This window comes from Carassius auratus, chromosome 10, assembly GCF_003368295.1.
Source record: "Carassius auratus strain Wakin chromosome 10, ASM336829v1, whole genome shotgun sequence".
Taxonomy (NCBI): Eukaryota; Metazoa; Chordata; class Actinopteri; order Cypriniformes; family Cyprinidae; genus Carassius; species Carassius auratus.
In genome coordinates this window covers 6,561,334-6,586,669 of record NC_039252.1, presented here as the reverse complement: position 1 = coordinate 6,586,669, position 25,336 = coordinate 6,561,334, and the positions used below count along the sequence as shown (strand labels likewise).

Sequence of the window (25,336 nt, the reverse complement as noted above, 5' to 3'; positions counted from 1 at the left end):
CAAAGGATGATGTCATATTAGCTCAAACCAAGGGGAGAATCCAGTCTGGGGGCAAACATCAGCAGCCAATCTAATGCAACTTTGTAGTTCTGACTACATATCCATTATGTTAAATGTAAAATGTAGACATGATTGGTTCAAACTGCTTTGCTTCAGGAGTCTGTGATACTCACGTGTAGCAGCAGCACAGCAGCAAGGAAAGACTGGCCTTGACAGTAACCGATTTCTTCATCATACACAGAATATGCCTGTAGGATGGAAGATACAGATTGTTTCAAAATAACTGCTTACACACGAGAACTGAAGACTAATGTCTTTAGTGGCACGTTTGAGTTTGCTGAAGTGCGAATCAGATTTGAAGGCTTGAAGGGAATACTTACAGATCGACCTACATACCTCTGAAAACTGTGTTAAAATGTCAGCTAATACTGTGACAATTACAGACCGTTGTGCTAATTAACTTTGTGATCTGTGGGCTGAGAGAACTGAATCACACTGTGTGGTCAATAAGAGAAATCTATATTGCTGTATGAATGATGGCGGTAACAGTCGGAGAGAGGGCTGGTGAATTATTAAGAGACGCCCAAAGATGGCAATCCAACCATCACGTCTCTTTTCCCTCATCATTTGTGACTTTTACAGTAAACCCACTGACCTCTTTATTTTAGGGCGAAAATTTGAGATGGTTTGAGTGTTTTGTATTTATTAAACTGATCGTCTATAAACTGAAGTACTATTCCAGACTGTAGTACAGTATGAGAGACTTGTGTACAAACACTTACCGTATTTTTCGGACTATAAGTCGCATCAGTCCGAAAATACGTCATGACGAGAAAAAAAACATAAGTCACATTTATTTAGAACCAAGAACCAATAGAAAACATTACCGTCTCCAGCCACTAGAGGGCGCTCTACGTTTATTAGGGGTTGACTACAGGAGCAATGAGCAGCATAGAGCGCCCTCTCGTGGCTGTAGACGGTAATGTTTTCTCTTGGTTAATTTCTCTTGGTTCATGTCAATTCAATTTTGATAAGTCGCACCTGACTATAAGTCACAGGACCAGCCAAACTATGAAAAAAGTGCGACATATGGTCCGGAAAATACGGTACATGCTTTAAAGCCAACTCATTCAAAGATTGTTAAATATCTCTCTATCTATCTATTGGCTGATATACATCCAATCAATCCAATATGTCCATTCATGCATCTATATATCCATCTTAAGATATATACATTCATCTATATCTACCTAGCTATATATCTATCTATCCATCTTTCATCCAGCGATAGATACATCAATATATCCATTTGACCATATCCATCAATCAATCAATATAGCTACAAAACTACTGATACTGTACAACCATCTACATATCTATCATTTATCCATCCCATCACCTATTCACATATCTAGATATTCATCTATACATCAATTATATACATCCATCTACATATCAATCATTGAAATCCATCAAGCTACTGTATCTATATTTATACATATAAAATATAACTTAAAATAAGTTAATAACTAAGAAACTGGAGCAGTCCAAATGTGCACATTTAACTTTTCTTAATGGTAGGAAATTGATTTTGCAGAGCTGAAGATGATAAATGAACAGAAGCAGAGCAGAAGGGCAGAATCGGAGCGGAGCAGACAAATGGCAGAGAGGTCATCTGCTCACCTTACAGATCTTATAGAGAGAGTCCTGTCCGTCACCACCCGTATCTTTGAAGTAGTCGTGTGCAGGAAACGTACGGTTAATGTCACGAGTGATGGCACTGTCCTGTGGGGATTCCTAATAAAAGACAAGAGAGAGGGAAAGAAAGATAAATTTGACCATGAGCCACAGTTAATAGTGTTTAATACCAAAATATAAAATTACATTGCAATTATAATGCAAAATGTGTGATTTCCATCCCAGAATGAACACAAAATTGAAGTGCAAAAATAATAACAACCACATCTGACTTAGCACAAATGGACCATCCCAGGGCCTGAATTTCGTTATAATAAATGAACAACTAAAATGAACTTTGCTTTGAGTTTTTCAGGTAGGTTTAACAGTAAATTCAGGTACAGAAAAATCAACAGAATAGTCTATTCACCTTTAAAAAACACTGGTTAGTTTTCAATATATAAATAAATATTAATGACAGTCAGCAGCAAGTTTTTTTAGGTTGCTGTGTCTTTAAGAGCTCATGCACGGATCAAACTGTGACACATACGATTTTTTTCTCAACTGTTTACTTAACAGCCTGTATACCAAAAATGTTTAGTATAAATTTACCGTTTACATGAATACTGATCAAAACGGGCACTTTGCCAAATTTTTGTATGTATTTGTCAGTTTACGTGCAAAGGCGTGCGCTCTCAGATGTCTCCATGCGTCTCTATGTGCGCGCTCTTTGGGTGTGAGGTGGCTCACAGAAAGGGTACTGAATTAAGCACTTGAATGTTATAAATTGTACGACTCAAAAGAACGGCAAAGGATATATTCTGTCATCTGTCGCAAGTGTCTTTCAAGTTGAAATATTTGCAAGAATTTTCCACGTTGCAAGTGAAAAACTGTGGGAATCAGTAGAATTATGCACAATCCCATGCCGAAATTCAAGCCCTGCATCTCATCCCAAACTCTAGCCACAGGTTTAGCCCATAGACTTTATAAAAACATGGACTTAGTCTCTGTGACGTCACCCGTAGATTCCTGAAGAGCGTTTTTGAAGTGCAAAGTGGGCGGAGCCATCTTGGCAACGCGTAAGTTCCAGATAATTGAAAACGGGCAAAAAGGCGGGAGCTGGTTAGCTGGGCCACGCCCTTAATTATGCAGAACTTTAAGGCTTAATATAATTTAAATTCACCCCCTCACAGTTCACAACTCACAGGCAAAATTAGCGATATAGACCAAAATAATTTTTTGCACCAGGCTGTAAACATGTTTTTTTCTGCTGTAAAGTTGGGCATCTTAACATGGGGAATCTATGGGATTGACTCCCTTTTGCAGCCAGCCTCGAGCGGCCAGTCGGTGAATTACAGTTTTAGTCACTTCCTTGTTGATTTCACGAGAGAGAGTAGAAGGTTGCCGCTCGGTTGAGCCAGTGTTGTTGTGTCAAGCACGTCCCCATTCGTTTTATATGTGTATAGATAAATAAAGCACATTTGACTCCTGTCCACCAGTGGGCAGTGGATCGGACATGTCAAAAAACGAACACACGCAGTGCAACAAGATCAGTTCACTGGAACATTGTGTTCTCACCCCCACAAAGCAATGTGGACAACCTGGGGGGAACACTGTCTGTTTGGTCCCATGTACATGGTGGAGGCCATCTAGCAAACACCAGTGATACTAGTGCTTCCTCAGTTGGCACTGTTCAGCTGAACAAAATGTTTTTCTTGATGGACCAAAACTCCTCAATGTACAGTTTTGTTTTTTTTTTCAAACCTTGACAGACCTTAATCACGGTATGTTTTCATTATATGGAAAATAACAGCTTAAAATTCTCTTTTTGTGTCCCACAGAAGAAAGTCTTTCCAGCAGGACTTCAGATTACCCATGTCTTTCAGAAACACAGATGACAATCACTAATCTGTCCAAGCGTTTGGAACAAACATCTAAACTGTAAGCTGGTCGATGTGACTCTTTATCTTTGACTGGCTAACTTAATCAGCCAATTAAAAGGTCACATGACACAATCGATACAAGACTGAAAGAACACGTCAAATGTCATGACAGATCCTGTGGGGATGATACTGAAAGCAAAAGACAGACAGGCAGACACACTCTGGAGGAGATGTTACATTACCACTCCACTGGAGTTCACTGCGCTCCAATTTCAATCTATTTAATTTAAACAGGCTACTTGGGAATGTACTGTAAGTTCCTGTGGATTTGAATTATTTAAGATGTTGCTAAAAGGATGGACGTGTAACTGAAGAAAGCAAATGTTCTAATTCTATTAAAGGGATACTGTGGCAACCAAACCGTTGACGTCCATAGTATGAAAAAATATATACTATGGGAGTCAATGGCTACCAACATTCTTCAAAATATCTTCTTCTGTGTTCTACAGAATAAAGAAATTCATACAACATCAAGACGGAATTTTCATTTTTGGGAAACCTGTCCCTTTAAGATTCACCTAACTGACAAAACAGTTTATTGCAAGGAACATAAACTGCAACTTTTCGAGTTTGTAAAACAAGCTCTGCACAACCTCTCAAACCTACCGGTCAGAAATCAGTATCTGCTAACCGTTGTAGTCTCTATAATGTCCTCACCATGTAAAGTTTTCAGAACAACAACTCTCTCAGACACAAAAACTAGATCACATTAAACTAGATCTCTCCCTTAATAAACAAAGTGTGAGCGCCTGAAGCTGCAGACTGTTGACGGACAGCCGATCCTATTTCTGTCACACTGCAAAACCAGCCACTTTATTTTTTTCTCGTCAAAGTGAATGCTCAAAGTCAGCTCGTGATAGCACAAAAATGCTGAATTCAATTTCCCTGGATGCTAAATTTTGCTCTCGAAAAACTAAGAGTCATAAACAAAGCGCAATGCAATGCCCTGTGTTTATTTCTGGCTGGGTTATATAGCAACAGTCAGGTCAATTCAAGCCATCCTTAAACTAGTAGATGAATCAGTCTTTAAAAAAAAAAGCACAGTTGTGGATATTTGGGTTAACAGTGAATCAATTCAATTTACAACAAGATTGATTTTTTTCTCGTTCAGAATGGCAGAGTGAATTATGTATCTGTGATTCTGTTGATCAATGGTTCATTATTTTAATGCATTTGGCTTTTTCTTTTTTTTTTTGTAAGACAAGAAAAAGATGCAGAGAAACTACCCAAAGGAAAACACATTTTCTACATTAATATATAGGCTGATTTGTAATTCAACTTCCACATTTACTACTATAAAAACTTGAGTTTTAAAAACTCTAATAATGGCAAAAAAAAAAAAGAATCACAATTTAAAAGTCATATGATCTTATCTTCATTTTATTTGGATAAGGCCTTTATAAAATAGAAACTGTATCATCAAAGCAGCATTACATATAATAGAAAAATAAAGTTGTAAGTGCAGTTAAGTGTATCCCCTTTACAGCATATACTGTGCATACAGAAAAAACTAGATAAACTAGTCCTCCTTACTAATCAGATGATGTGGCCCATCCTTATAATGTACCTCATATACCAAAAATGTTAGAGAGTTACTTACAGCTTTGCAGCATATGTTACAACACTCTAATAATAGATTATATACTTTAACAAAAGATTATACCAACATCTGTTTGGAGGCTTGAGGGCAAACTGTTGCCTCTTTCTTTTGCCATTTCAAAAGACAATAATGCAAAATATTACATCATGCCCATCAGTTATTACATACTCAAAGAGTAACTCACAGACTACAGCAAAGGCACTGCGTGTATTTCTGGAACAGTGAGTGTGATTAATGAAACAGAGAGATTTGGAACAACTTGAGGATAAATACATTTGGATGAGACGCATTCTGAACTATCTATCATAATTTCAGTGAATTATTAAATGTTCTCTCTAATATCAGAGACACAAGAGAAGAAGGGTAATGACTCATTAGTGCACATCTAACGCGCATGCACACACACACACGCACACACACACACACACACACTTGCCTGAGCATGGGAAAAAATCCTGGTCTTTCAGGTTTTTCTCAACACATCAAACATAAATCATAATTGCATTATATGCATGAACACCATTATATTAACACATGCATTCAAAATACTTGAGAACTTTTTTTAAAGAAGTCTCATGTTCACAGAGAAATTAAAAAAAGGAATATTATGAAATATTATTACCATGTCAAACAACTGTTTTCTATTCAAATATATTTTCAGCATCATCGCTCTAGTCTTCAGTGTTACATGATTCTTCATCAAGAAAAAAAATTGTATTTATCAGAAGAACTAAAAAACAGTTTTCCTGCTTAATGTTTTGGTGGAAACCATATTTTTTCAAGATGTTATGATGGATAGAAAGTTCAAAACAAAAGCATTTGTTTTAAATAGAAATCTTTTGTAACATTACAATATATAAAATGTAATAAATCAATTTATTTCCAAACTCTGTTAAAGTCAATCTGTGAACAAAAAAACTAACATATTTCACTTAGTTTAAAAATCAGACTACACGCACACCAGACAAAGCAGAGAAGGGACTCTCCTCTGGTTTTCCCAACTCTCTTTGGGTTATGTATGTCTGGGCGGCGGGTTCAGTCTGAATTCAGGACACCATGTTTTATTCATCCTCTTTCCAGCACAAGACCACAATCTTCTCCAAAAAGCATGATTAATATCAGTGGCCGCGCTCTACCTTTCCTCCATCACATGGAAAGATGGAGACAGAAGGAATGGAACAAGGCAATGAAAGCAAAGCAATATGTCTTTATCTTTCATCGCATTTATTCCGTTCCTTCTGTCACCAATTCTCCAGTCTCTCTTTTGACCCTCACAGAAAAGTCGCCATAGGCGTTGTAGATTTGAGCCTTCAACCTACCTAATTCACACCATCCCACATGTAATACAAGTCATTTGCCACCTGCTAACAAGGGTACCATGACTAAAGCCCAGGAAATAACCTTCGGGGAACATTTGTTTTCCAAAGAACAGACCGGTGTGCGTGAGTGCAGGGCGCTCGAAAGCGCTCCCACACATTTGCACTAACAGCGGATTCCTGCCTTAGTAAGCATACCCCTTTTCAAAGATTAATTACCCTCTCTTTCTATAATTGATGCTATGTTTATGTGGAAGAGAGGAGCCACTAAATAATGCATCTGCAGCCAGCAGCTCTGCAAACTCAGGCCGAACATGAGGCAGACTGACCCACCGCTCACACCAACAAGATGAGAAGACAGTGGAAAAGGGTCTGAGAAGAAACGAGCAGAGGGCTAAAAATAGGTCAATCTGAGATGAGAGCATAATCGAACCAGTCTGAGTAGACTGCACCTGACCCGGAGCACGTCTCTGAGGAAGATCAGATCGAGGTGATACAAAGTGTTTAGCTTTAGATTAGAGAGAGCAGCCACTGGGAAGGAAAACAGGTCTAAGTTAATACCTTAAAGAAGCTTTAACAAATTTACAAATGGCTTTGATAACATGTTTAAAAATCTGAAACAAATTAAAGAAATAATTATAATAAGAAAAGTAAATGTTTCCTGCACCTGAAATAGATGTCCACATAAAGGTTTATATTTCAAAGTTTTTTTTTTTTTAACAAGTGTCATTAATTTTTTGTTTATAAATATCAGTTAATATAATTTTTTTGGGTTACGATAGTCAATACAATAGACAATATAATTGTTAGTTGTACCATATAATAGCCTACAACAAAATAGTCAGTTATAATAAACTGCATGCAGTAGACAGTAGTTTTTCAAATATTTATAATATTTTAACATCAATGTTTCACTGCTTACATTTTCACCCTAATAATAATAAAAGATTCCAAAATATTTCAAAAAAAAGTATTTAAAACTTTTTAATCAGCTTTTATATATATATATATATATATATATATATATATATATATATATATATATATATATATATATTTATTTGTTTATTTATTTTGCATCAAGACAGTTCTCCAAACTCTTAAATAAATACTATTATAAATATTATAAAAACATATATTAATTTAGAAATTACAAATAATACATGCCAAACATATAAGCGGTGGATTTCAATCACTTTATTAATTTAATTTCAAATTAATACATTTAAGAAATTCTGTAAAAACAGAACTATATAATTTAAAGGAATATTTCTGTATTTATTTTTTTACAGGTATTTCCTCAGCATTTAGAATTTTACGCTGCACTGCATTGTGTTTTATAGTTAATGGAAATATCCGCTAAATGAATGGATAATGTCCCGTGTAATAGGCTGCAAGTAACTTATTTTACAGATTCATTTTTTACAGTGAAAGTAAAGGACCAAAAAAATAAATAAAGCAGCATTATGTCATATACCCAAAAGTGGTCTTGAAAATGTGATGCATGAGGAAATGAGCAGGAACCAAGCATCAGGTCTTCAGTTTAAGAGGCACAAATCTCTTCCTCTCAAGCATTTCCGTGGAAATGAACAAGAGGAATTAAAGAAAGGCAAGAATGCAAAGAATGGCAGGAAAAGATGAATAATAAACAAAGAATTAATGGTTGTAGCCAAGGAAAATGCCATGTTTTTTTTCCAAAACTCTCCTTCTCACCCTCCGTCCTGAACTCCAGGAGAAGAAAGTCTGAACAGGTTCAGGGGTTGTTGGGAAGACACTATTCTTTATGTCTCTGATAAGGAGCCATATATATCTGATGCCAATATTAGAGAAAGTCATCCTAGACTTGGAGAAGTGCTAAGAAAATCATGGTGATGTAAGACTGTTTAAAAGTAGATCTGTGTGAACCTCTTGCGTGAGCGCGGAGCACAAAACATAACTTGTGCTGTGTTTCGACAGTGATGGTGAGATTGTGTGTGTGCTGGGGGAAGGCTGCTTCCGCAGGAAGCACTGTACTTTTTATTCTTGACCATTGTTTATGGTCGCTTTTTTCTGATAGGCAACAATAGGCGAAAATGGCATTTTGTTTATCTTGGGGAGGCTGATTATAAAAAATATATTGAGCTTGATGAAAGAGAGCTAAAAACTGAGGGTGGGTTCACTGTAGTCCAATCACTCCCTCACTTAAGAGGGAGGCAGGGAGGGTCCACATCCCCTTCCCTTCAACATATCACCCACTGAGCACATGTCAGGGAGAACCAGCACTCTCCAGGGTCTCTTACAATACATTAGTGACTGAAGAAAGCTTTAATGAGACTCAATTGTACACTATATTATGTAAACAATCACTGTGGAAACTAAGTTAGCACATAGTGTTACACTGAGCATATTTTGTAGCCTTTTTTTGCTTTAAAATGGCTGAAAAAGGGTGTTTTTAATCCGAGTAGCGCTATGAAATGATTTCATTTTTTGCCCAAATTCCATTATTTTTTTTTTCCAAATTCCATTTATTCCCATTTTCATTTTTCAAGACTCTAGTTAAATAAATAAATAAATAATAATAATAATAATAAACCATTAATCAAAAACCATGTCTTATCAACTGAAATCATAAAACTTACAATGTAACAGCAGTTTATAAAAATATATATATTTTTCCATTTCTTTTCATTTCTACCAAATTCTGTTTTCCATTTCTTTTCTGGATTCAATCTTAGTTATTGCATTAATTGCATTAAAGTTTCATAATCAAAATCTTTAATTAACTGATATATATATATATATATATATATATATATATATACTTTTTTCAGAAATACTGTGTTGTGCATTTATATTTTTCTGGTACCGTAAATACTGGTAAATAATTTTTTTGTAAATATTCATAAAAAAAAAAAAAAAACTTTTAACAATAATTTCAGTAGTAGTAGTGGTATCATTACATGAAGTAATATATTTGTCAGTGTCATTAGTTCACAAAGAAACATGCAGAACATGCAGGATTCTTATTTAAATTGAATTGTTGCGGGTTAATACAGACATAGTTCATATCCCATTTTGATTTAAGCATTCTGACCTACTTTTGATTTATCCATCCACAATTTGGCAAATTCCATGACATTCCACCTTATACAGCAAATTCCATTTTTATGCCTGGATTCCACGATTGTCTGCATTTTCTGCATCATGTAAATCAATCTTGTCACTGGATCCTTGTTGCATTGCTACTGGCTAGGAAGTGTTCAAAATTAATATCACTGAATAGTAAGGATTTGTTTTCTTTTTGATTTATTTGTTTTAACCCCATTCAAATGGATACTTCTGCATTGGTTAGTTTTGGGACATTGTTCTAGCTTGACAAAACCTTGTCTAGACATGTAAAAACGTAAATGTTAAATTTGGTGAAATCTAAAACGGAACAATTATGCAACATCAAATAAGGTCATGAGAAACTTACAGTACTTATGAAAACAAAGACAATTCTGACTTTCAATACGTCACAGAAAAAAGTTTAATTTGGCTTAAAAACACATGTACTTGACCAACAAATGTATGATGTTTTTCCATTTTACAGTGACGTGTACTTTTGACGTTCATTTACCAATGAGATGATTGAAGTGCTAATGCAAGTAATTACTAACCAAAGATGATTATTAATGTACTGTCAGAACGCAAACTAGCACATACATCTACATTAAAAAAACATGAATAGTCACCATACACACACACACACACAATAACAAGCATTCAAACATGATAGGATAAGATCACATTTATTTCCTCAGTGCAGATATACCAGAATATAAATATATTATTGACAATTATTTTCTAAAACATGACATCCTTACAAAATTTGCGGTACACCACATTAGTACCTCAACTACAGCCCTACACACCAGACAACTTGTTGATATGCTGAAGAAAATATGGAGAAGCAGATCGAGTTTTCTTTCAGCCAAGCAACATCACTCAAAAACATTGTTAATCCCAAAGACTTTGCAGTGCTTTCATATTCTCTTGCGATAAGAACTGATATACAATTTGGAATGCATTAAAGTAAAAGGCAAAAACCAATTCTCTCCAGTTAATCAAATAAAACCCAGACCCACTTACAGGAGGGCAAGATCATGAGCAATTCATTAAGAAGCCTGGCTCAGCAATTTAAAAGACTTTAAACATACATGATTAAACTCAAAGACGCCTAGCACATCAACACAAAGTTACACAGAGGAGTGTGTGTATTTCTGTGCACGGAGGGGTGTGTTCTTCAGGGAGAAAACACACTGTTCCAGCTCAGCCCTCCATTTTCTGCGATGGCAGGGGCCAACTGGGTCCTGCGTCCTAATATGGCACAGTGGAGAGCAAGTCATCTTGGGAGATTTTCTCCCTTGAGAGCGCTAGCCCTTGACTTTGATTTCAAGAACAGAGCAGTTTTCCCACAGGAAAGAAAAAAAAAGAATGCTTTGGCATCATGAGGAGAACAAAAACAAACAAAAGCTCTCTGGCATCAAAATGTCCCAAAAGTTGAAAATGTTTCGTCCAGCATTTACCCATGACAGAAGTACCGTCATCTATGAAGCAAACATGCAATGTTGACAAATGAATAGGCAACATCAGGGCCTCATTCTCAGTTCAAACCATACTCAATTCCATTTGTAGGACATAAAACTTACATACGGTCTTACTTACAATATCCTTCAGACAACAGAAATAACCAATATCTACAGTATCTGAAAATACAGATACGCATGCTTCAAGATTTGGATTTTCACAGCAATTTATGCAAAAACCCTAACTTCAGTTTCATCTTTATAGAAAGAATAAACTGCTGACTAATGGAAAAATACATCAGATTCAGAGCAACAAATGGATGGTTTTTACAAAATTCAACCGATCCGAACGGTTAATACACAACCGAGGCAGTTTCTCAAGCGTGACCATCAAATCTTGGCCGTTTAATTTAATTTGATTCCTTTAAATGGATACGGGGAAGGTTTCTCAGGACGAGAGGGAGGAAGCAGTCTTGGGTGAGTTCAGAGCATCACGGGGCATTAAAAAGTCCAAAAAGCAATCAAGACGAATGCTAAAAGCATGTTATTCGGCCAGACATGAATCTTTGTTCTGTTTAATGCACATACACGTCCATGTGTGCACGGACACACGGTCATGTGCGATCAATAAAGCGACGGATGGGTAAATGGCTAACAAATTCTTTCAGCTCTGGTTCAAAAACAGATCTTTGCCAGAGGCTGCAAGATCAAGATCTACATTTGAACAAACAAGCTGGGAAACTTGGGAAAAAAAATAAAAGCCCTTTTTCTATTGTGTGTGATGCATTTTCTATCGCTTTCCATCTCTATCTAGCGAGTGGAAGTATTGCACAGCACCCTGCCATGACATGGCAGTTCAGACTTTGTGTGTCTCCTATCAAAATCTTGACCAAACACTTAAAGACACACAGTCATAAGACACTTCTTCACGTCACAGTATTACAATTATGAAAGCAAGTCTTCAGTCATTAACTGAAGTGACGTGGCATTTTAACAAGAGCCATTGCTGACAGTCATAAAACTTGTTTTGGTGATAAAATTAGAGCATTTTTACGTTAAGTCATACAAAAAAAAGCATTTGGGAATATGCCACAATACATAACCCTCTCCAATGAAAAACATTCTCTTCAAACAATTTAAGAGAAGGTAAAGGTCATAAATACTATTAGATTAAATACAAAGAGGAATGCAGACTGCTTTTATAATAACATCTTACTACAAACAATCAATCCATTCAACAACAATTAGTTAATACATTTTGTGGTTCCTCTATATATATATATAAAAAAATAACAATTCCATCAGAGAACACCAATAAATATTGATACTTTGGTCAGCTATGAGGACAAAGCTATCTGCATAAGAAAATGTTTTTAACAGTACCATCCAAATTAACAAATTTATGATCACAGCATGAAAAAAGACACAGGGCATGATTTTCAATGCCCTCAATTTTCTTGGCACCTCCACATATGAAATATGTACATGTATCCATGGCATAAAGATAAATAGTACAGCGCAGTAAAATGCAGTTCATTGTGGTTCTGCTTGTTTGTGTGTGTGTGTGTGTAAGCACATGCAGGACTCTTCAGAAACATCTGCCTTAAAACTTTGACCTTTGCATCCTGTTTCAGGTCTCAGTAGATTTTCTTAAGGTGTCCATTTTGTCCATTAAGTGTCCTAATTTTTTTAAACAATCTTTTTGGTTCTTGCCTACATCAGCAACCTTTACCACTGCGATCACTAAGGATCGTGTGGCGGATTTTAGCAACTAACATCTGTTATGGTCAAGTGTTTCTGTGTTGTGCTTAACTGCATTATACAATATTTTAAGTGTGGTTGTAGATTTGGATAATGCATTTGGACAGATGTCCCCCATTCCCCTTAACCTTTCATTCCTACCACTAAAACACATTGTAACCAGTGGAAACAAACCAGGCATGGCAAAAGAGTTGCACACGACTGACACTTCAGGGCAAAGGGCAAGTCCAAGAGTCATTCTGTCCAGCAGATACTCAAAGTAGTCAAATAGATTTTTTTTCTCTCAAAATGACTTGCAGGATGGTTAGTCTATAAGAATTGATGCAATGGGTGGGTTCCAGCTAAGAAGTTCATCTCCAGTGTGATCAAGGTTTAGAAATTGAGTCAGGCAGTATAAGTCCTCTGTTTGCTGTTGTATTACTGCATTTTTTAAGGATGTGTCCTCTGAATGGAGGTGTGGTTATGTAATCCCTTCATGGCTTTAAATAAGCAGAAAATGGGAAGTCCGTGTAATTGTGGCATTGCTTGGGGGCTGGGATGGACTTCTGCTCTTTGGGAAAATGGCTTTTTAAAAAATCCAATTGTGATTGCTGAAGGTCAAGACTTGTCATGGATCCAAAGACAAAAACACTGGCAAACACATTCTTCCACTGAGAGCAAGGTAGAGATCAGATTATTCTGAGACAAGACTCACATATTACTAGTAAAGACATAAATAAGTCATGAGTCTAAAACCAGGTAAGCCCTTGGAAATGCTTTAAAATCTTTGTCTAGAAGTAATTTTAACACCTATATTATTTAAGGTTTTAGATCAGTCTACCAGGGATCTTTCTTTTTTCCTTACATATGAACAAATGTAAGCCAGGAGAAACAGAGACTACTTGTTCTTACTGTTCAGGCCACATGATCAGAACTCAAAGTCAACAGTCCACATAGGGCAGCAAATTCGCCACAAAGTAACTGAAAGACATGAGTTTGCCTTCAAGAAGACATTGGCTGAGCAGACAGCTCAACTCAGTCTTTGCTTTAATGTCACTAAAAAAAACTTTTGCATACAGACAATATTTAATGCAATTTAAAGACACAATCACAAGAATGACAGTTTTCTTCTTTCCTCATTGCTTAATTTATCCTTGCAGCAAAAAAATGCTAAGAATTGCATTTCCACAAATACAGATGAGAATAGCCCACTCTCGCATAGCTGTCCACTTCATCTTTAAAGCACAAGGTCAAGGGTCCATTTCTTGCTGTCAGGTAATTCTGCAACTATACACATGACCTTTGTCAACTTGCCCTAAATGGCTTGAACTGGGACAGTGCACAGATGCCGAGACAAATCTTCAGTATCTGCTTTTAACTTGACATGACCCTTGCCATCAACATCAAGCTCACTATCTTGCCAAAAGGCGGCATTACACATGGCAAGCAGGGCGGGGAGGTACTGGTGGATCTCCTATGGGCTTCTTGGCATCGCTTCGTTGCAGACAAAGCAGGCAGAGGCGCTTGAGGCCTTTGCGAAAGGCGCTGTTCGACAAGCTGTAGATGAGACAGTTGCAAAAACTATTGCTAATTGCCAGCCATGTGGTCAGGAATGAGGCAATGGCATGGTGGTATATCCCTGCACTCTCCAGTAAAAAGTAAATGATGTAGGGTAGCCAAAGCAGGTAGAACACACTGGTGATACGGAAGAGCACGGTGGCATAGCGTTTGTCCGTGCAGGCTTGCTCACCCGGCTCGGGATCCTGTGGGCCAAAGCGAGCTCTCCGCTCGCTGATCTGCCGAGTGTGCTGCCGACAGATCCGGAAGATATGGGCGTAGGTGAAACAAACTGTGAAAGCAGCTGGTGCGTACAGGGCCGCAACAATAAATGCGGTAAAAAAGGGCTGGGTGTCCCAGGAGGAGCACCATTTAAATACATCACCGTGGTACCCCGGCTTGCCCCAACCAAAGAAAGTCGGTAAAAAGATGAGTGCAGAGTACAGCCAAATCAGGGTAATGCAAGTGCGAAGACGGCAGGGTGTGACCAGAGCAGTGTAGGAAAGAGGTCGGGTGATGGCAACATAACGGTCTATACTGACGCACGCCAATGAAGCCATGGAGACACTCTTCAACACACAGACCATGTAGCTAAAGACCATGCAGGTAAGTTTCTCGTTCACACCCTCCAGATGGTGCAGGAGGGACAGAGAAGGAATAAGACAGCTGACTCCAACCAGCAAGTCTGCATATGCCATAGTCTGTATAAAGGAGCTAGTGGTATGGTGGCTGAGTAGCGGGGCACAGTGGAAAACAAAGATAACCACCAAGTTCCCAGAGATGATGAGCACTGTCAACAAGAGAATAACAGCTACTTCCAGCAGGCAGGTGTTGAAAATTTGAGAGTAGCCGATGTCCAGCAGGCAGAAGGGTTGTGTGCTATGGTTTAACTCCGTTGCGTTCATCTTGTTCAGGGTGCGCTTGGGCGCACAATTAGGGTGCAAGTTCCTTGGGGGCCTGGCTCAGCAAAGGCTGCCCACAGTACGGCTAACATGGGGGAGGTGTCCGTCCCAGGTGCCTTCCATATCAGCAGCAACATGAGCTGCAAGTCCACAGCAATCTTTTCACCAAAGCACACACTTAAAGTATCCTGAGGAGAGTCACTTACTACAAGCTGTTGTGGAGGGTAGCTTTAATCCGGATCAAGCCCCAACAGTAGAGGGAATAAACACCCTCCTCTTTTATCAGTCCCCCACCTTTCCGGGCAGAAGCACAGCTGCGCCTGAACAGGGCAGACAGCTGCCAGTACAGGAAAAAAAGCAGAGGAAGCGGAGTCCTTGCCCCTCTGATCATAAAAGTCCCAGTTGCTTTCACACAGTTATTAGTCCGGAGGATCACGCACAACAAAGCCGTGCTGGAGATTCCTCAAAATAACGTAGTCAAATTGTTTATTCCTTCAAATCCCTAAAAGGGACGTAATCCAGAATCTGATGTCTTTGCAGCAACTTCAGTCGCCCATCCAACGAAGACTGGGGAATCTCTTCAGTGTGTGCCAGGTACTCAGCTACCTCTCATCAACGTGGAGGAAGTGTGTGTGATCGAGGATGAAGGAACAGCAAGTGGTGATTGGCATTTCAAACGGAGAAGGGGCTCTCCAGAGAGAAGCCAGCGTCTGGAATGTAAATTAAGGATAGAGTGTTGTGATGCAGAAAGCAGTCTCTCTCTCTCTCTACACTGTGGCACTGATGCATCCTCTCTCCTTGCTTCCCTCTCTCCCTCTCTCACTCTGCTGCAGCAGGAGCACTCAAACTCCTCCCACCCTTGGCTCTAGCCAGTGAGCAGATGTCGAAGCACGAGCAGAGAAGAGGCATCCCCTTCCCTTGTCAATGCATACACTCCTTCACCCCACTCATTCCCACCTTTTTGTCTCTCACAAACATGAAAAAGGCATTACCTTCAGATTTTTAAAGAACCCCTTAACACTCAAATTCAAATATAAAACTCATATCATTTGCTTTATCCTTCCTTTTCATTCTATTCCCATCACAATTCCAATGCAACATCTCTCCCACATACTCACTCTCTTTTCCCCATCATATACGGTCACACGCAAAAAAACAGCAAAGTGTAGCAATTTCCAAGGTCCCAGAAGTACATACATTTCTTATTAGTTAAACTATGAGTTAAACTAAAAACTTTTCATGACATCATAATTCAAATTCTACCCCTGCTTTATGCAGTATTGTGGCTCCTATATTAAAGATAGGTTCACCCCAAAATAAAAAGTCTGTCATTAATGACACCCTCATGTCGATCCAAAGTCGTAAGACCTTCGTTCATCTTCAGAACACAAATTAAGATTTTTTTTTTTATGAAATCTGAGAGCTTTATGAGCTTACATAGACAGCAATGCAACTACCATGTTCAAGCCATCTTAGACTGGTTTGGAAGAGAATCCATTTTTTAATAAAAACTTCATAACATTGTTAGTAAACTACTGGTGTCACATGGACTATTATAACAATGTCCTTATTATCTTTCTGGGCCTTGAACGTGGTAGTTGTGTTGCTGTCTATGCAGGGCCGGAAATCTCTGGGAATTCAAAAAATAAATCTTTATATGTGTTCTAAAGATGTATGAAGTTCTTACAGGTTCGAACGACATAAGGGTGAGTCATTAATGACAGAGTCTTTATTTTTGGGTGAACTTTCCCTTTAAGTAACACCAATTTTTACCAAAAAAGCTCGTTCTATAAACATTAATTAGCATTAAATCAGATGGACTCATTTATCTTGTGCATTTATTTCATATGTCAACATTTTATCAGATAAATTAGGTTCAAAGGTGACATCTGAGATAGTAAGAATCTGTGCATGTGGGCAACTGAATTACTAAGGATATTGTGGTATGATTTGTGCCAGTCTGGTTGTAGTAAATGTTGACAATACAGATTCACTGAACTCAGGAGTCTTTTCCTAACACAAAAGAGCCTGTTTTCATTTAATTCCCCTTTATTAGACCCCGTTTCCTGTCACCAAGGTAATATTAAATCTATAGCACCCCTTTAGTCCAGTGTTTATTTTGACAGGCATCTTTGATTTAGTCTTACTCTTGATCTTGAGATGAAAATGCTTAATAGTCTTAGTCACATTTTAGTCATTTGAGTCTTTCATAGTTTTAGTTTAAATAACATTATAGTCCCATCTCGTCTTGTTTACGAAGACGCGGCATCAATTTTGTCATAGTTTTTATCATCAGATATTAGTTTTAGCTTGTCAACGTCTCGTCTTCGTCACAGGAAAATGTTCGTTAACGAATATTTTTGTTGCCGTCTTTTTTAACGAAATTAACACTGCTTTAGTCTCCTTTCATTCTTTCACTGTCAGAATCTGCAAGCACTCACCCACAGTCCCCACTTTCACGCATCCCCTCAGCCAGGCACACGAGGGGCTAAAAATAGGCCTAACTTGAAAGGTGGGGAGCAGACGACACTGGGCTCATCCATTAGGAGGAGGACAATGAGGAGGAATGGAAGGAATAAAGAGGAATGGAAAGGCTGAATGCATGAGATCGAATGAGGCGACAAAACAAAGAAACATAAAACAGAGTAAACGGCATATTTAATTTGACAAAAATTAGGCTCTGAAGGATGAAAATACAGTTTCTTCATTAACACCATTGCGTACCTGCGTGTCAATAATTTTGGTAAACCACTGACAAAAACACATTATCTGCAAACCATCAACTTCAAAACACAAGTCTGCGAAATGAACAAGGACCATTTATAATACACAATTTGTTTGGTGCATGAAATTTCTAATTAAATTAATAAATAAATACAAAATAAAACATTTCATTTTTTTCCACTTCCCCTGCCTTCCTCTATTACACCAACTCTCATCAATGGCTGACATAGCAATCCCTCTCAATTCTAACCATTTATTACAACAGATGAATTTCCATCCTACATTTATTTCCAGTTTAATATGCATCTTCACTTACACAATCAATCACAATCCATCACTGCAGAGGTAAAGTGCATTGCGAATACTTTCATACTTTCATAATTGACAAGAAATAGGAGAAGATAAGAGAAAGACTGTCCCTGTAGTGATGGGAAGGTGTTAGCCAAGTCCAGCCTGACTCAGCTGCTCTGTGAAAACATAGAAAACACAAACAGCACATACTCATCCCTTCATATAGTGAGGCAGCAGCTTTACATCAGTAGTCAGCCAAACTCTCACAAGCCTCACAAACATGGACATCACTGCTGCGGCAGAAACCAGCCAGAACCTTGCTGTATAGACCACCCACAGCCTTCCTCCATAAACCCTGTACAATCCCCTGGGTCTAGACCATTCAGCGTGACATTAATCCCACAGAGCAGCGAAGCTATTTTGGTACAGACAAGTATGGTACTATGTGCCATTTTAAAAGGTCTTCTATTGAACACAATGGAGCTCAAGACTATCTGTTATCTGTTTTGCTAAAGGGTTAGTTCACCCAAAAATGAAAATGAGGCTGTGTTTTACTCACCCCAGTGGCATCCTAGGTGTATATGACTTTCTTCTTTCAGACGAATCCAGTTACACTAAACATTTTCCTGGCTATTCCAAGCTCTATCATTGCAGTCAGCGGGTGTTGCAGTGCTTCAGTCCAGAAGAAGTGAAATAAAAAGTCCCCATCCATAAAAGAAATGGGGGTGCACAAAGGCCTCCTGTTGCGAATTGATGCAGCTCCGGGTGGATGACATAGGCGCATGTGCTGGTGAGTCTCGTGAAAACCAATGTTTGTATATCAAAACCCTCCAACATTCTTCTTTATAAATCCTCTTTTGTACTTCTACTTAGTGACCGCTGTTTTGTTTTGATCTCTCCGCTGTTCACTTCTGAGCGGTGCATGCGCAAAGCCAAGCTCATACGTCATCCCCCCAGAGCTACTTCTGTGTAGCATAAACTAGCGTAAACTAGATTAAAGTAGTAAAAAAAAAAAAAAAGCATTGATTCGCTACAGGAGGCCTTTGTTTGTGGAATAGCCAGGATAATTTTCTATATAACTCCGACTTGATTTGTCTGAAAGAAGAAAGTCATATACACCTAGGATTCCTCGGGGGTGAGTAAAACACAGCCTAATTTTCATTTTTGGGTGACCTAACCCTATAAGTCATGCCTGGAGCGGAGACGGATATTTACTGTGCTGTGTTTAGAAGGCCAGGACTTGAAGTGAGAAGAGGTGCAGCCTGCCGCAGACTAACAGGCCAGGCTTTGTGTTAGACGTTTGTTTTTATTCACTGCATGGGGTGGTGTGTGAGGAGTGTCTAGAGAAATCTGTGTGTATGTCTGACCTCTGCATCTGTGTTTATGGACACTGGAACATCTGGTAATAGTATGAGCCAAAGAAATGCAGCCCGACAAACATGCTCGGGCGTGCAGATGGGTGCAAAGTGAACCAAGGATCCAAAATCTGATGCTTGTTACCATTAATATTCGATGAACAAAAACAGACCTAGAGCCATGTGAATGGGGATTGACTGCAGAGACCATGCCAGTTTGCAGTGCATTACTGAGTTGATTGCATTTGCAAGTCACCACTTAAAACACTTAAAGCTATTATCATTCACTCCTTATTTAACTTCATGTCATTCCAAACCTGTTCTCTTATTCAGTGGAACACAGAAGAAGATATTTTAAAGAGTGTTTCAAGTCTTTTTGTCCATACATGAACACCAGCAGGGTCCAAACCTCACATTTTAACAGCACTTGTACTGTACCTGTCACTTTCATGTCAACAAGTGTGAATAAATGAAAAGTCACTGGGGTTTGAAAGAGTGGTGGTACTTGAGTAATACAAGGAAAAGGTGAAGGCGCTCAGTAAACCTAGTCATCACTCAAGTCCTGATGTTAAGACGTGTCCTGTATTTATGACCCAGCCCTGGTGAAAATCAACACTCGTCTTAATCCAGCCATTTGGCCTAGATATTTAGGAGGGATGCATTTCTCTCAAAACAATGGAAATTCTATATTTCTCACTAAAAATTTGATTGGAAGCGGAAACAGACTGTTTCATCAATGTCACTTTGTTGCTTAACTTGCCGTAAGCGTTGAACTATAGAGCAGCCTGCCAGTTCCGTGATAACAACTCAAAATAGAAATGTGGGCCGTCAATGCCTCCATTGAATTAAACACAATGGCAAAACTCTGAGAGCATGACTATTCTTTGTGCGATGCTTTTAAGAAATGAATCACCATGGTTCCCAGGCATCAACCACAAACACGCACACACAAAGCAAACCATAAGGAAAATAGAGAGGATTTGTTGTTACAAAAAATAAAGTTCAACAACTTTCCTGGTTCAACATCTGTCACTGCTGAAAAAAAATATATAAATATTAGAGACAGCTGCAGCTTTTGAATTGGCTATAAGGTTAAGAAAACTAATTAATTACTAATAATGCAATTACGTGAGAGGAACGTGTGGTTTGTGGTGTAGGTTTGACTTAAAGCCTATGAGGGATCATTTTAGCCCTCTTCTATCAGAGTTAGAGCACTAGGAGGGCAGACAGTGAAAAGTGCAGGTCTGTGATAACTAGATGAGTGGAAACAAGACCTTTCATCAAGGCCTCGCTATAAAGGCTGTCTTTGAGTCATCTTAGTGAAGGTTGCAGTCAGGTTACCCTCTCATAATACAGCATGTGTAAGGAAATGTAGCAATATAAAAAAAATACAATGCATGTAAAAATGTTGTTTTTTTATGAGAATATTAAATAAAATACTAAGGATGCAACGATACCATTCTTTTCAGAACGAGTCCGATACCAATAGTTTCATTTTTGGTACTCGATGATACCAATACCAATACCTGTACTTTCACAGCATGTCTCTGTTTTTTTTGTTTGTTTTTTACAATGCTGGGTACAGAGACAAAATAATAATAATAATAGTAAGAAGAAGAAAAATCATGTTAGTTGGCTTCATTTAGCAAACAGATATTTCCACACGTAATTATACCTGTTAAAATGTATTGTGTAAGCTTTTGTTACTTTCACTGTTCATTTTAAGGGTGCATTAGAGCTGCTCCATTGCAGAAGCTCAATAATACTGTAAACACAAAACATTTTCCTAAAATAATTTAATCGTGTATGCTTGACATTTATAATAAATGTTGTTTATAGTGAATGCCCATATCGTTTTTGTTTGTTTTATATTTACGATTTAGTTTTAATCAAAATTCATCTTGCTCTCTCTCTCACTCTCATCACCGTCAAATAACTTTAGTAACTTGTGCACAGTTTTTCTTGCATGCTTTTTACATATCCAACCGATCTATAACAGGCGCTATACAGGCGTCAGTTACAAATGTTTAACATTATAATAATTACTTGCATGTACTTCATAGACATCCTTAATCTCTTATAACTTCATTCTACTCTGTTGTTCTGTTGTCAGTGTTTCTTTTTCTGGACACAGCTCTGTTCACATGCTGTGTAGATATCGGCTTTTAGTATCGGGGCATTTTTATGAGTATGAGTACAGAAGTGCAGTATTGGGCCGATACCAGTTTACAGAAAAACGACCAATTCATACGTATTTTACAAGGTGGATAATTCGTATAAAGCTTTACAACTTTGCTCCTACGATTTTGTATGATTTGTCTAGACCCCAGTGACAGGTAATTAAGGGGTAGGGTTACGTGAAGGTCAATTGCACAAATTAATACAAATTATGCAACTTGTAAAATACATAAGATTTTGCGAAAATCTTATGAATTTTCACGCATGAGGTAGTACAAATTCATACGAATTAGCCACCTCATAAAATGAGGTGTATGAATTGTCATGAGATTTGAAAATATAGAAAATATTAGTATGCAATAAATAATACATGATACATTTGTAAAGCAATGCTGCTTTATTATTCATATAATTTTTTATTATTTTTCAAATATAAAATTTCTATGTAAATTTTGAGAAAATATGAATGGCAAAAAGGCTTATGTTTTTACTTATTCTGTTAAAAAATGAGTTTTGCTTGATAATGCACTTTGAGCATTATATAGATATTATAACCAATCCAAAGTTGCATGCTCTTCCAGTAAGATGGGAAAAGATTTAGGATAGGCTATAAAATGGCATATATATGATATAAAACCCAGATTATTTCTAGGAAGCTGGTTATGGTTTCGAAGTATTCCTCCTCTCTTAATCGGTGCCACACTGTGGATTTGACCATCCAGAGAAAACTGCAGAACTGCAGCGATCTTTTTTTTTTTTTTTTAAACAAGCATTTTTTCCTAAATTCTGAACAAAGAAATCTTTGAGCATTCACAGTATTCATTCAACTCCACGTGTCGAAAGAGCTGGCAAAACCTGCTCTTGTCATGAGCAATTCTTCTTAAACACAAATGATAACTCTGGATCGCTGCATAAACATGTGCCGGTCTTCAGCGTTGCCAGAATTGGATCAGGACATTTCCATGGATATTATGACTGTTCTGTTTTCATGTAATTACACTTTGTGTACAAGACATACAAAACTTTGACATAATAGAGATAAATGGTGGAAAAGGAACGAGTTTACATTTTGGCAGCATTCTCTGAAGAATAAGATACAAAAGTTGGTTTGTTTGGCTCGGTATGGCTTATGAAACAAAGCTATATGTGCAGGAGCTGCTCAGCACGGCTGTTGTCCTAACAATCTCACACAAACTCAGTGTGCACATCAAGTTTATTTGGACTTTGTGGTGGGTGGGAGAGAGGAACATCTTGTAGCCACCTGGGACCTCAGTGCTGCGGGATGTTTTCTTTACAGAATGACAGCTGACATGGCTGTGCCCAGTGAAATCACTGTGACCAAGTAGCTTAACTAACAAAAAAAGCCTTTGCCCCCAATACGGCTATGTCTGTTCCATGGACGTTCCAGGAAAATTAACCTGTTAGTGTTATTGATGTCCAAAATTAAGTACAACTTTTTGCCACACCTGCCAATTACCAGCATTAAATATTTCTCCCCAGTCATATTTATTTTTTAATTATTTCATAATGACATTTTTTTTTTTTATTAGGAATACACCACCATTGAAATTCTGGCAGATCGTTATAACACTTTATTCACTTCGATGTCAAGGCCAATTCATGTTTATTTTATTTTTTTAATTAGATAGCTATTTAATATCATCAATTACGTTATAATTCTGTATAAAAAATACCCTGAAATAAAATTTATAGTTGCTAAATCAACAGTAAAATTAGCCATCACAAATAGGATTTTACTTACACCCAGGGGGTAAAGTTCAAGCCTTTTCTAGTCACACAGGATAAAGGAAGCCACAATAAACACTGTGAAGTGCAGTGAAGAGCAAGACCTTTACGAGGGACAACCAGCTTTTTACATTAGAGACAAAACACATTAAGGCACAGGCTGCTTTCTGAGAATAGTGCTCTTGAATGTTGTTTGGGAAAAGGCCGAGACTTCAGCGCAGTAAAGCTCCTGTTTTCATGAAAATATCCCAACCACTGTGAGGAACCTTGGGGACATGCTGAAATGACTGACAAGATGCAGTACATTGACGGGCCTCCCTCGGGTAAAAACCTGGGGTCAAGTAGCACGACTGTACAGAGTTCGCACGCAGAATTGCTAAACGGGATGTTACAGCGAATATATATGATGCTGCTGCTGGTTTATTTATGTTCTCTAAAGTGAAGGATGCACAGAATCAGCACTCTAGAATGAAAAACACCAAGTTACAAAACTGAAAGTTCGCAACACACAAAAGATGTAGTAGACTAACATCTGCATGAATTCATAATGAAACAAAGAAGTCACTTTACATTTACACGTTCAGGCTCCGAATAGACAACAAGGTCTGAGAAAGAAACAAGTCTTTGTAGTCGAGTCCTGCTTTGTAATACACTTTACTTAGACATTAGCAATCCAATGCTACTGCTAATCGTATAAAATGCTTCTGCTATTACTAGACTATCGAGCAGCTCTCAGGAACTCTGGGCCATTTCGTTCCAAACTGAGTAATGCAGAATATTACGAAGTGTGTTTTATGCACTCTCTCCGTCCTTGTACAGTGGAGATGTAATTATAGCTTTTTCCGAGAAACTCCGTTTTTTCTTCCAAACCAAATTCTTTAGAATCTTAAAAGATGGCCTTACATATCTGAATGGGCATTTGCTGGTAATATTAAGCTAAAATATGCACTAAATTTAAGGCAAACAATTTTGCAAAAATGCTTTTTGGAGACATGATGCATTGAGCTGTAGTGTTTATTTGGATAAGGTTTGAGGCTGGCTTGCAACATGAACTTATCCCACCCCTATTCTCTTTCTCCAAAATTTCCAGTGCCCTCTGGACTACATATCAGTCAAATAAATTGGCTTCTAAAAGGTCAAGATTCTGTTTTAGCTTCTATTCTGGAAAAGACGTTGATAGTGGAATATTTCTGCAAGTGATCAGCATATTGTAAATACACAAAGACATGCATCTTCTTTAACTGGTAAACTCTTCTAAAAATATTAGTGATACTCTTGCAATTTATCACAATGTACTTTCTCAAAGGAATTTAATAAGTCAGACAACATAACATAACACAAGCTGGTTATTGGGTATCATTCATATCTACAAAACAGATGGTGCAGGACAAGTTACACACAAACGTATAAAGGGATAGTTCACCCAAAAGTTGAACATTTGCAGTTAATTTATTCACCCTCAGCCCATTCTAGATGTAGCTGACTTTTATCTTCCTTAAAATGCTTAGAGAAGATTTTTAGCTAAAACCATGTCTAAAGCATATAAAGTAGTGCTTTGCATTGATTAATCGTGATTAATCGCATCCAAAATAAAAGTTTTTGTTCATATAATATATGTGTGTGTACGGTGTATATTTATTATGTGTATATAAAGACACACTACACGTATAAGTTTATATTGATTTATACTATGGGGGTCATTGAATGCTTGAATCTGTTTCTTTACAGGCAAAACGTTTCTTTTAGTTGAAACACTTTGT

The 25,336-nt window shown here is 37.7% G+C and overlaps 2 protein-coding genes across 3 annotated transcripts in view; both read right to left on the bottom strand.

Moving 5' to 3' along the window:
* Positions 1-25,336, bottom strand: part of LOC113110386 (rab GTPase-activating protein 1-like) — a 75,430-nt gene that overhangs the window by 5,383 nt on the left and 44,711 nt on the right. For both annotated transcript variants that reach the window (XM_026274572.1, XM_026274573.1), the window contains 2 exons: positions 1,684-1,797; positions 174-248 (listed from right to left, as the gene is read on the bottom strand). In XM_026274572.1, the coding sequence (XP_026130357.1) occupies positions 174-248; positions 1,684-1,797 (189 nt within the window). The remainder of the gene's footprint in view (positions 1-173; positions 249-1,683; positions 1,798-25,336) is intronic.
* Positions 10,290-16,649, bottom strand: LOC113110409 (probable G-protein coupled receptor 21). The gene has a single exon (XM_026274603.1). It carries the CDS (start codon positions 15,283-15,285, stop codon positions 14,257-14,259), a length of 1,029 nt encoding a protein of 342 aa, XP_026130388.1. The 5' UTR covers positions 15,286-16,649; the 3' UTR covers positions 10,290-14,256.

What these genes read in the sequence shown, in the direction of transcription:
- LOC113110409 (XM_026274603.1), bottom strand. Translation starts at nt 15,285, where the DNA reads ATGAACGCAACGGAGTTAAACCATAGCACACAACCCTTCTGCCTGCTG.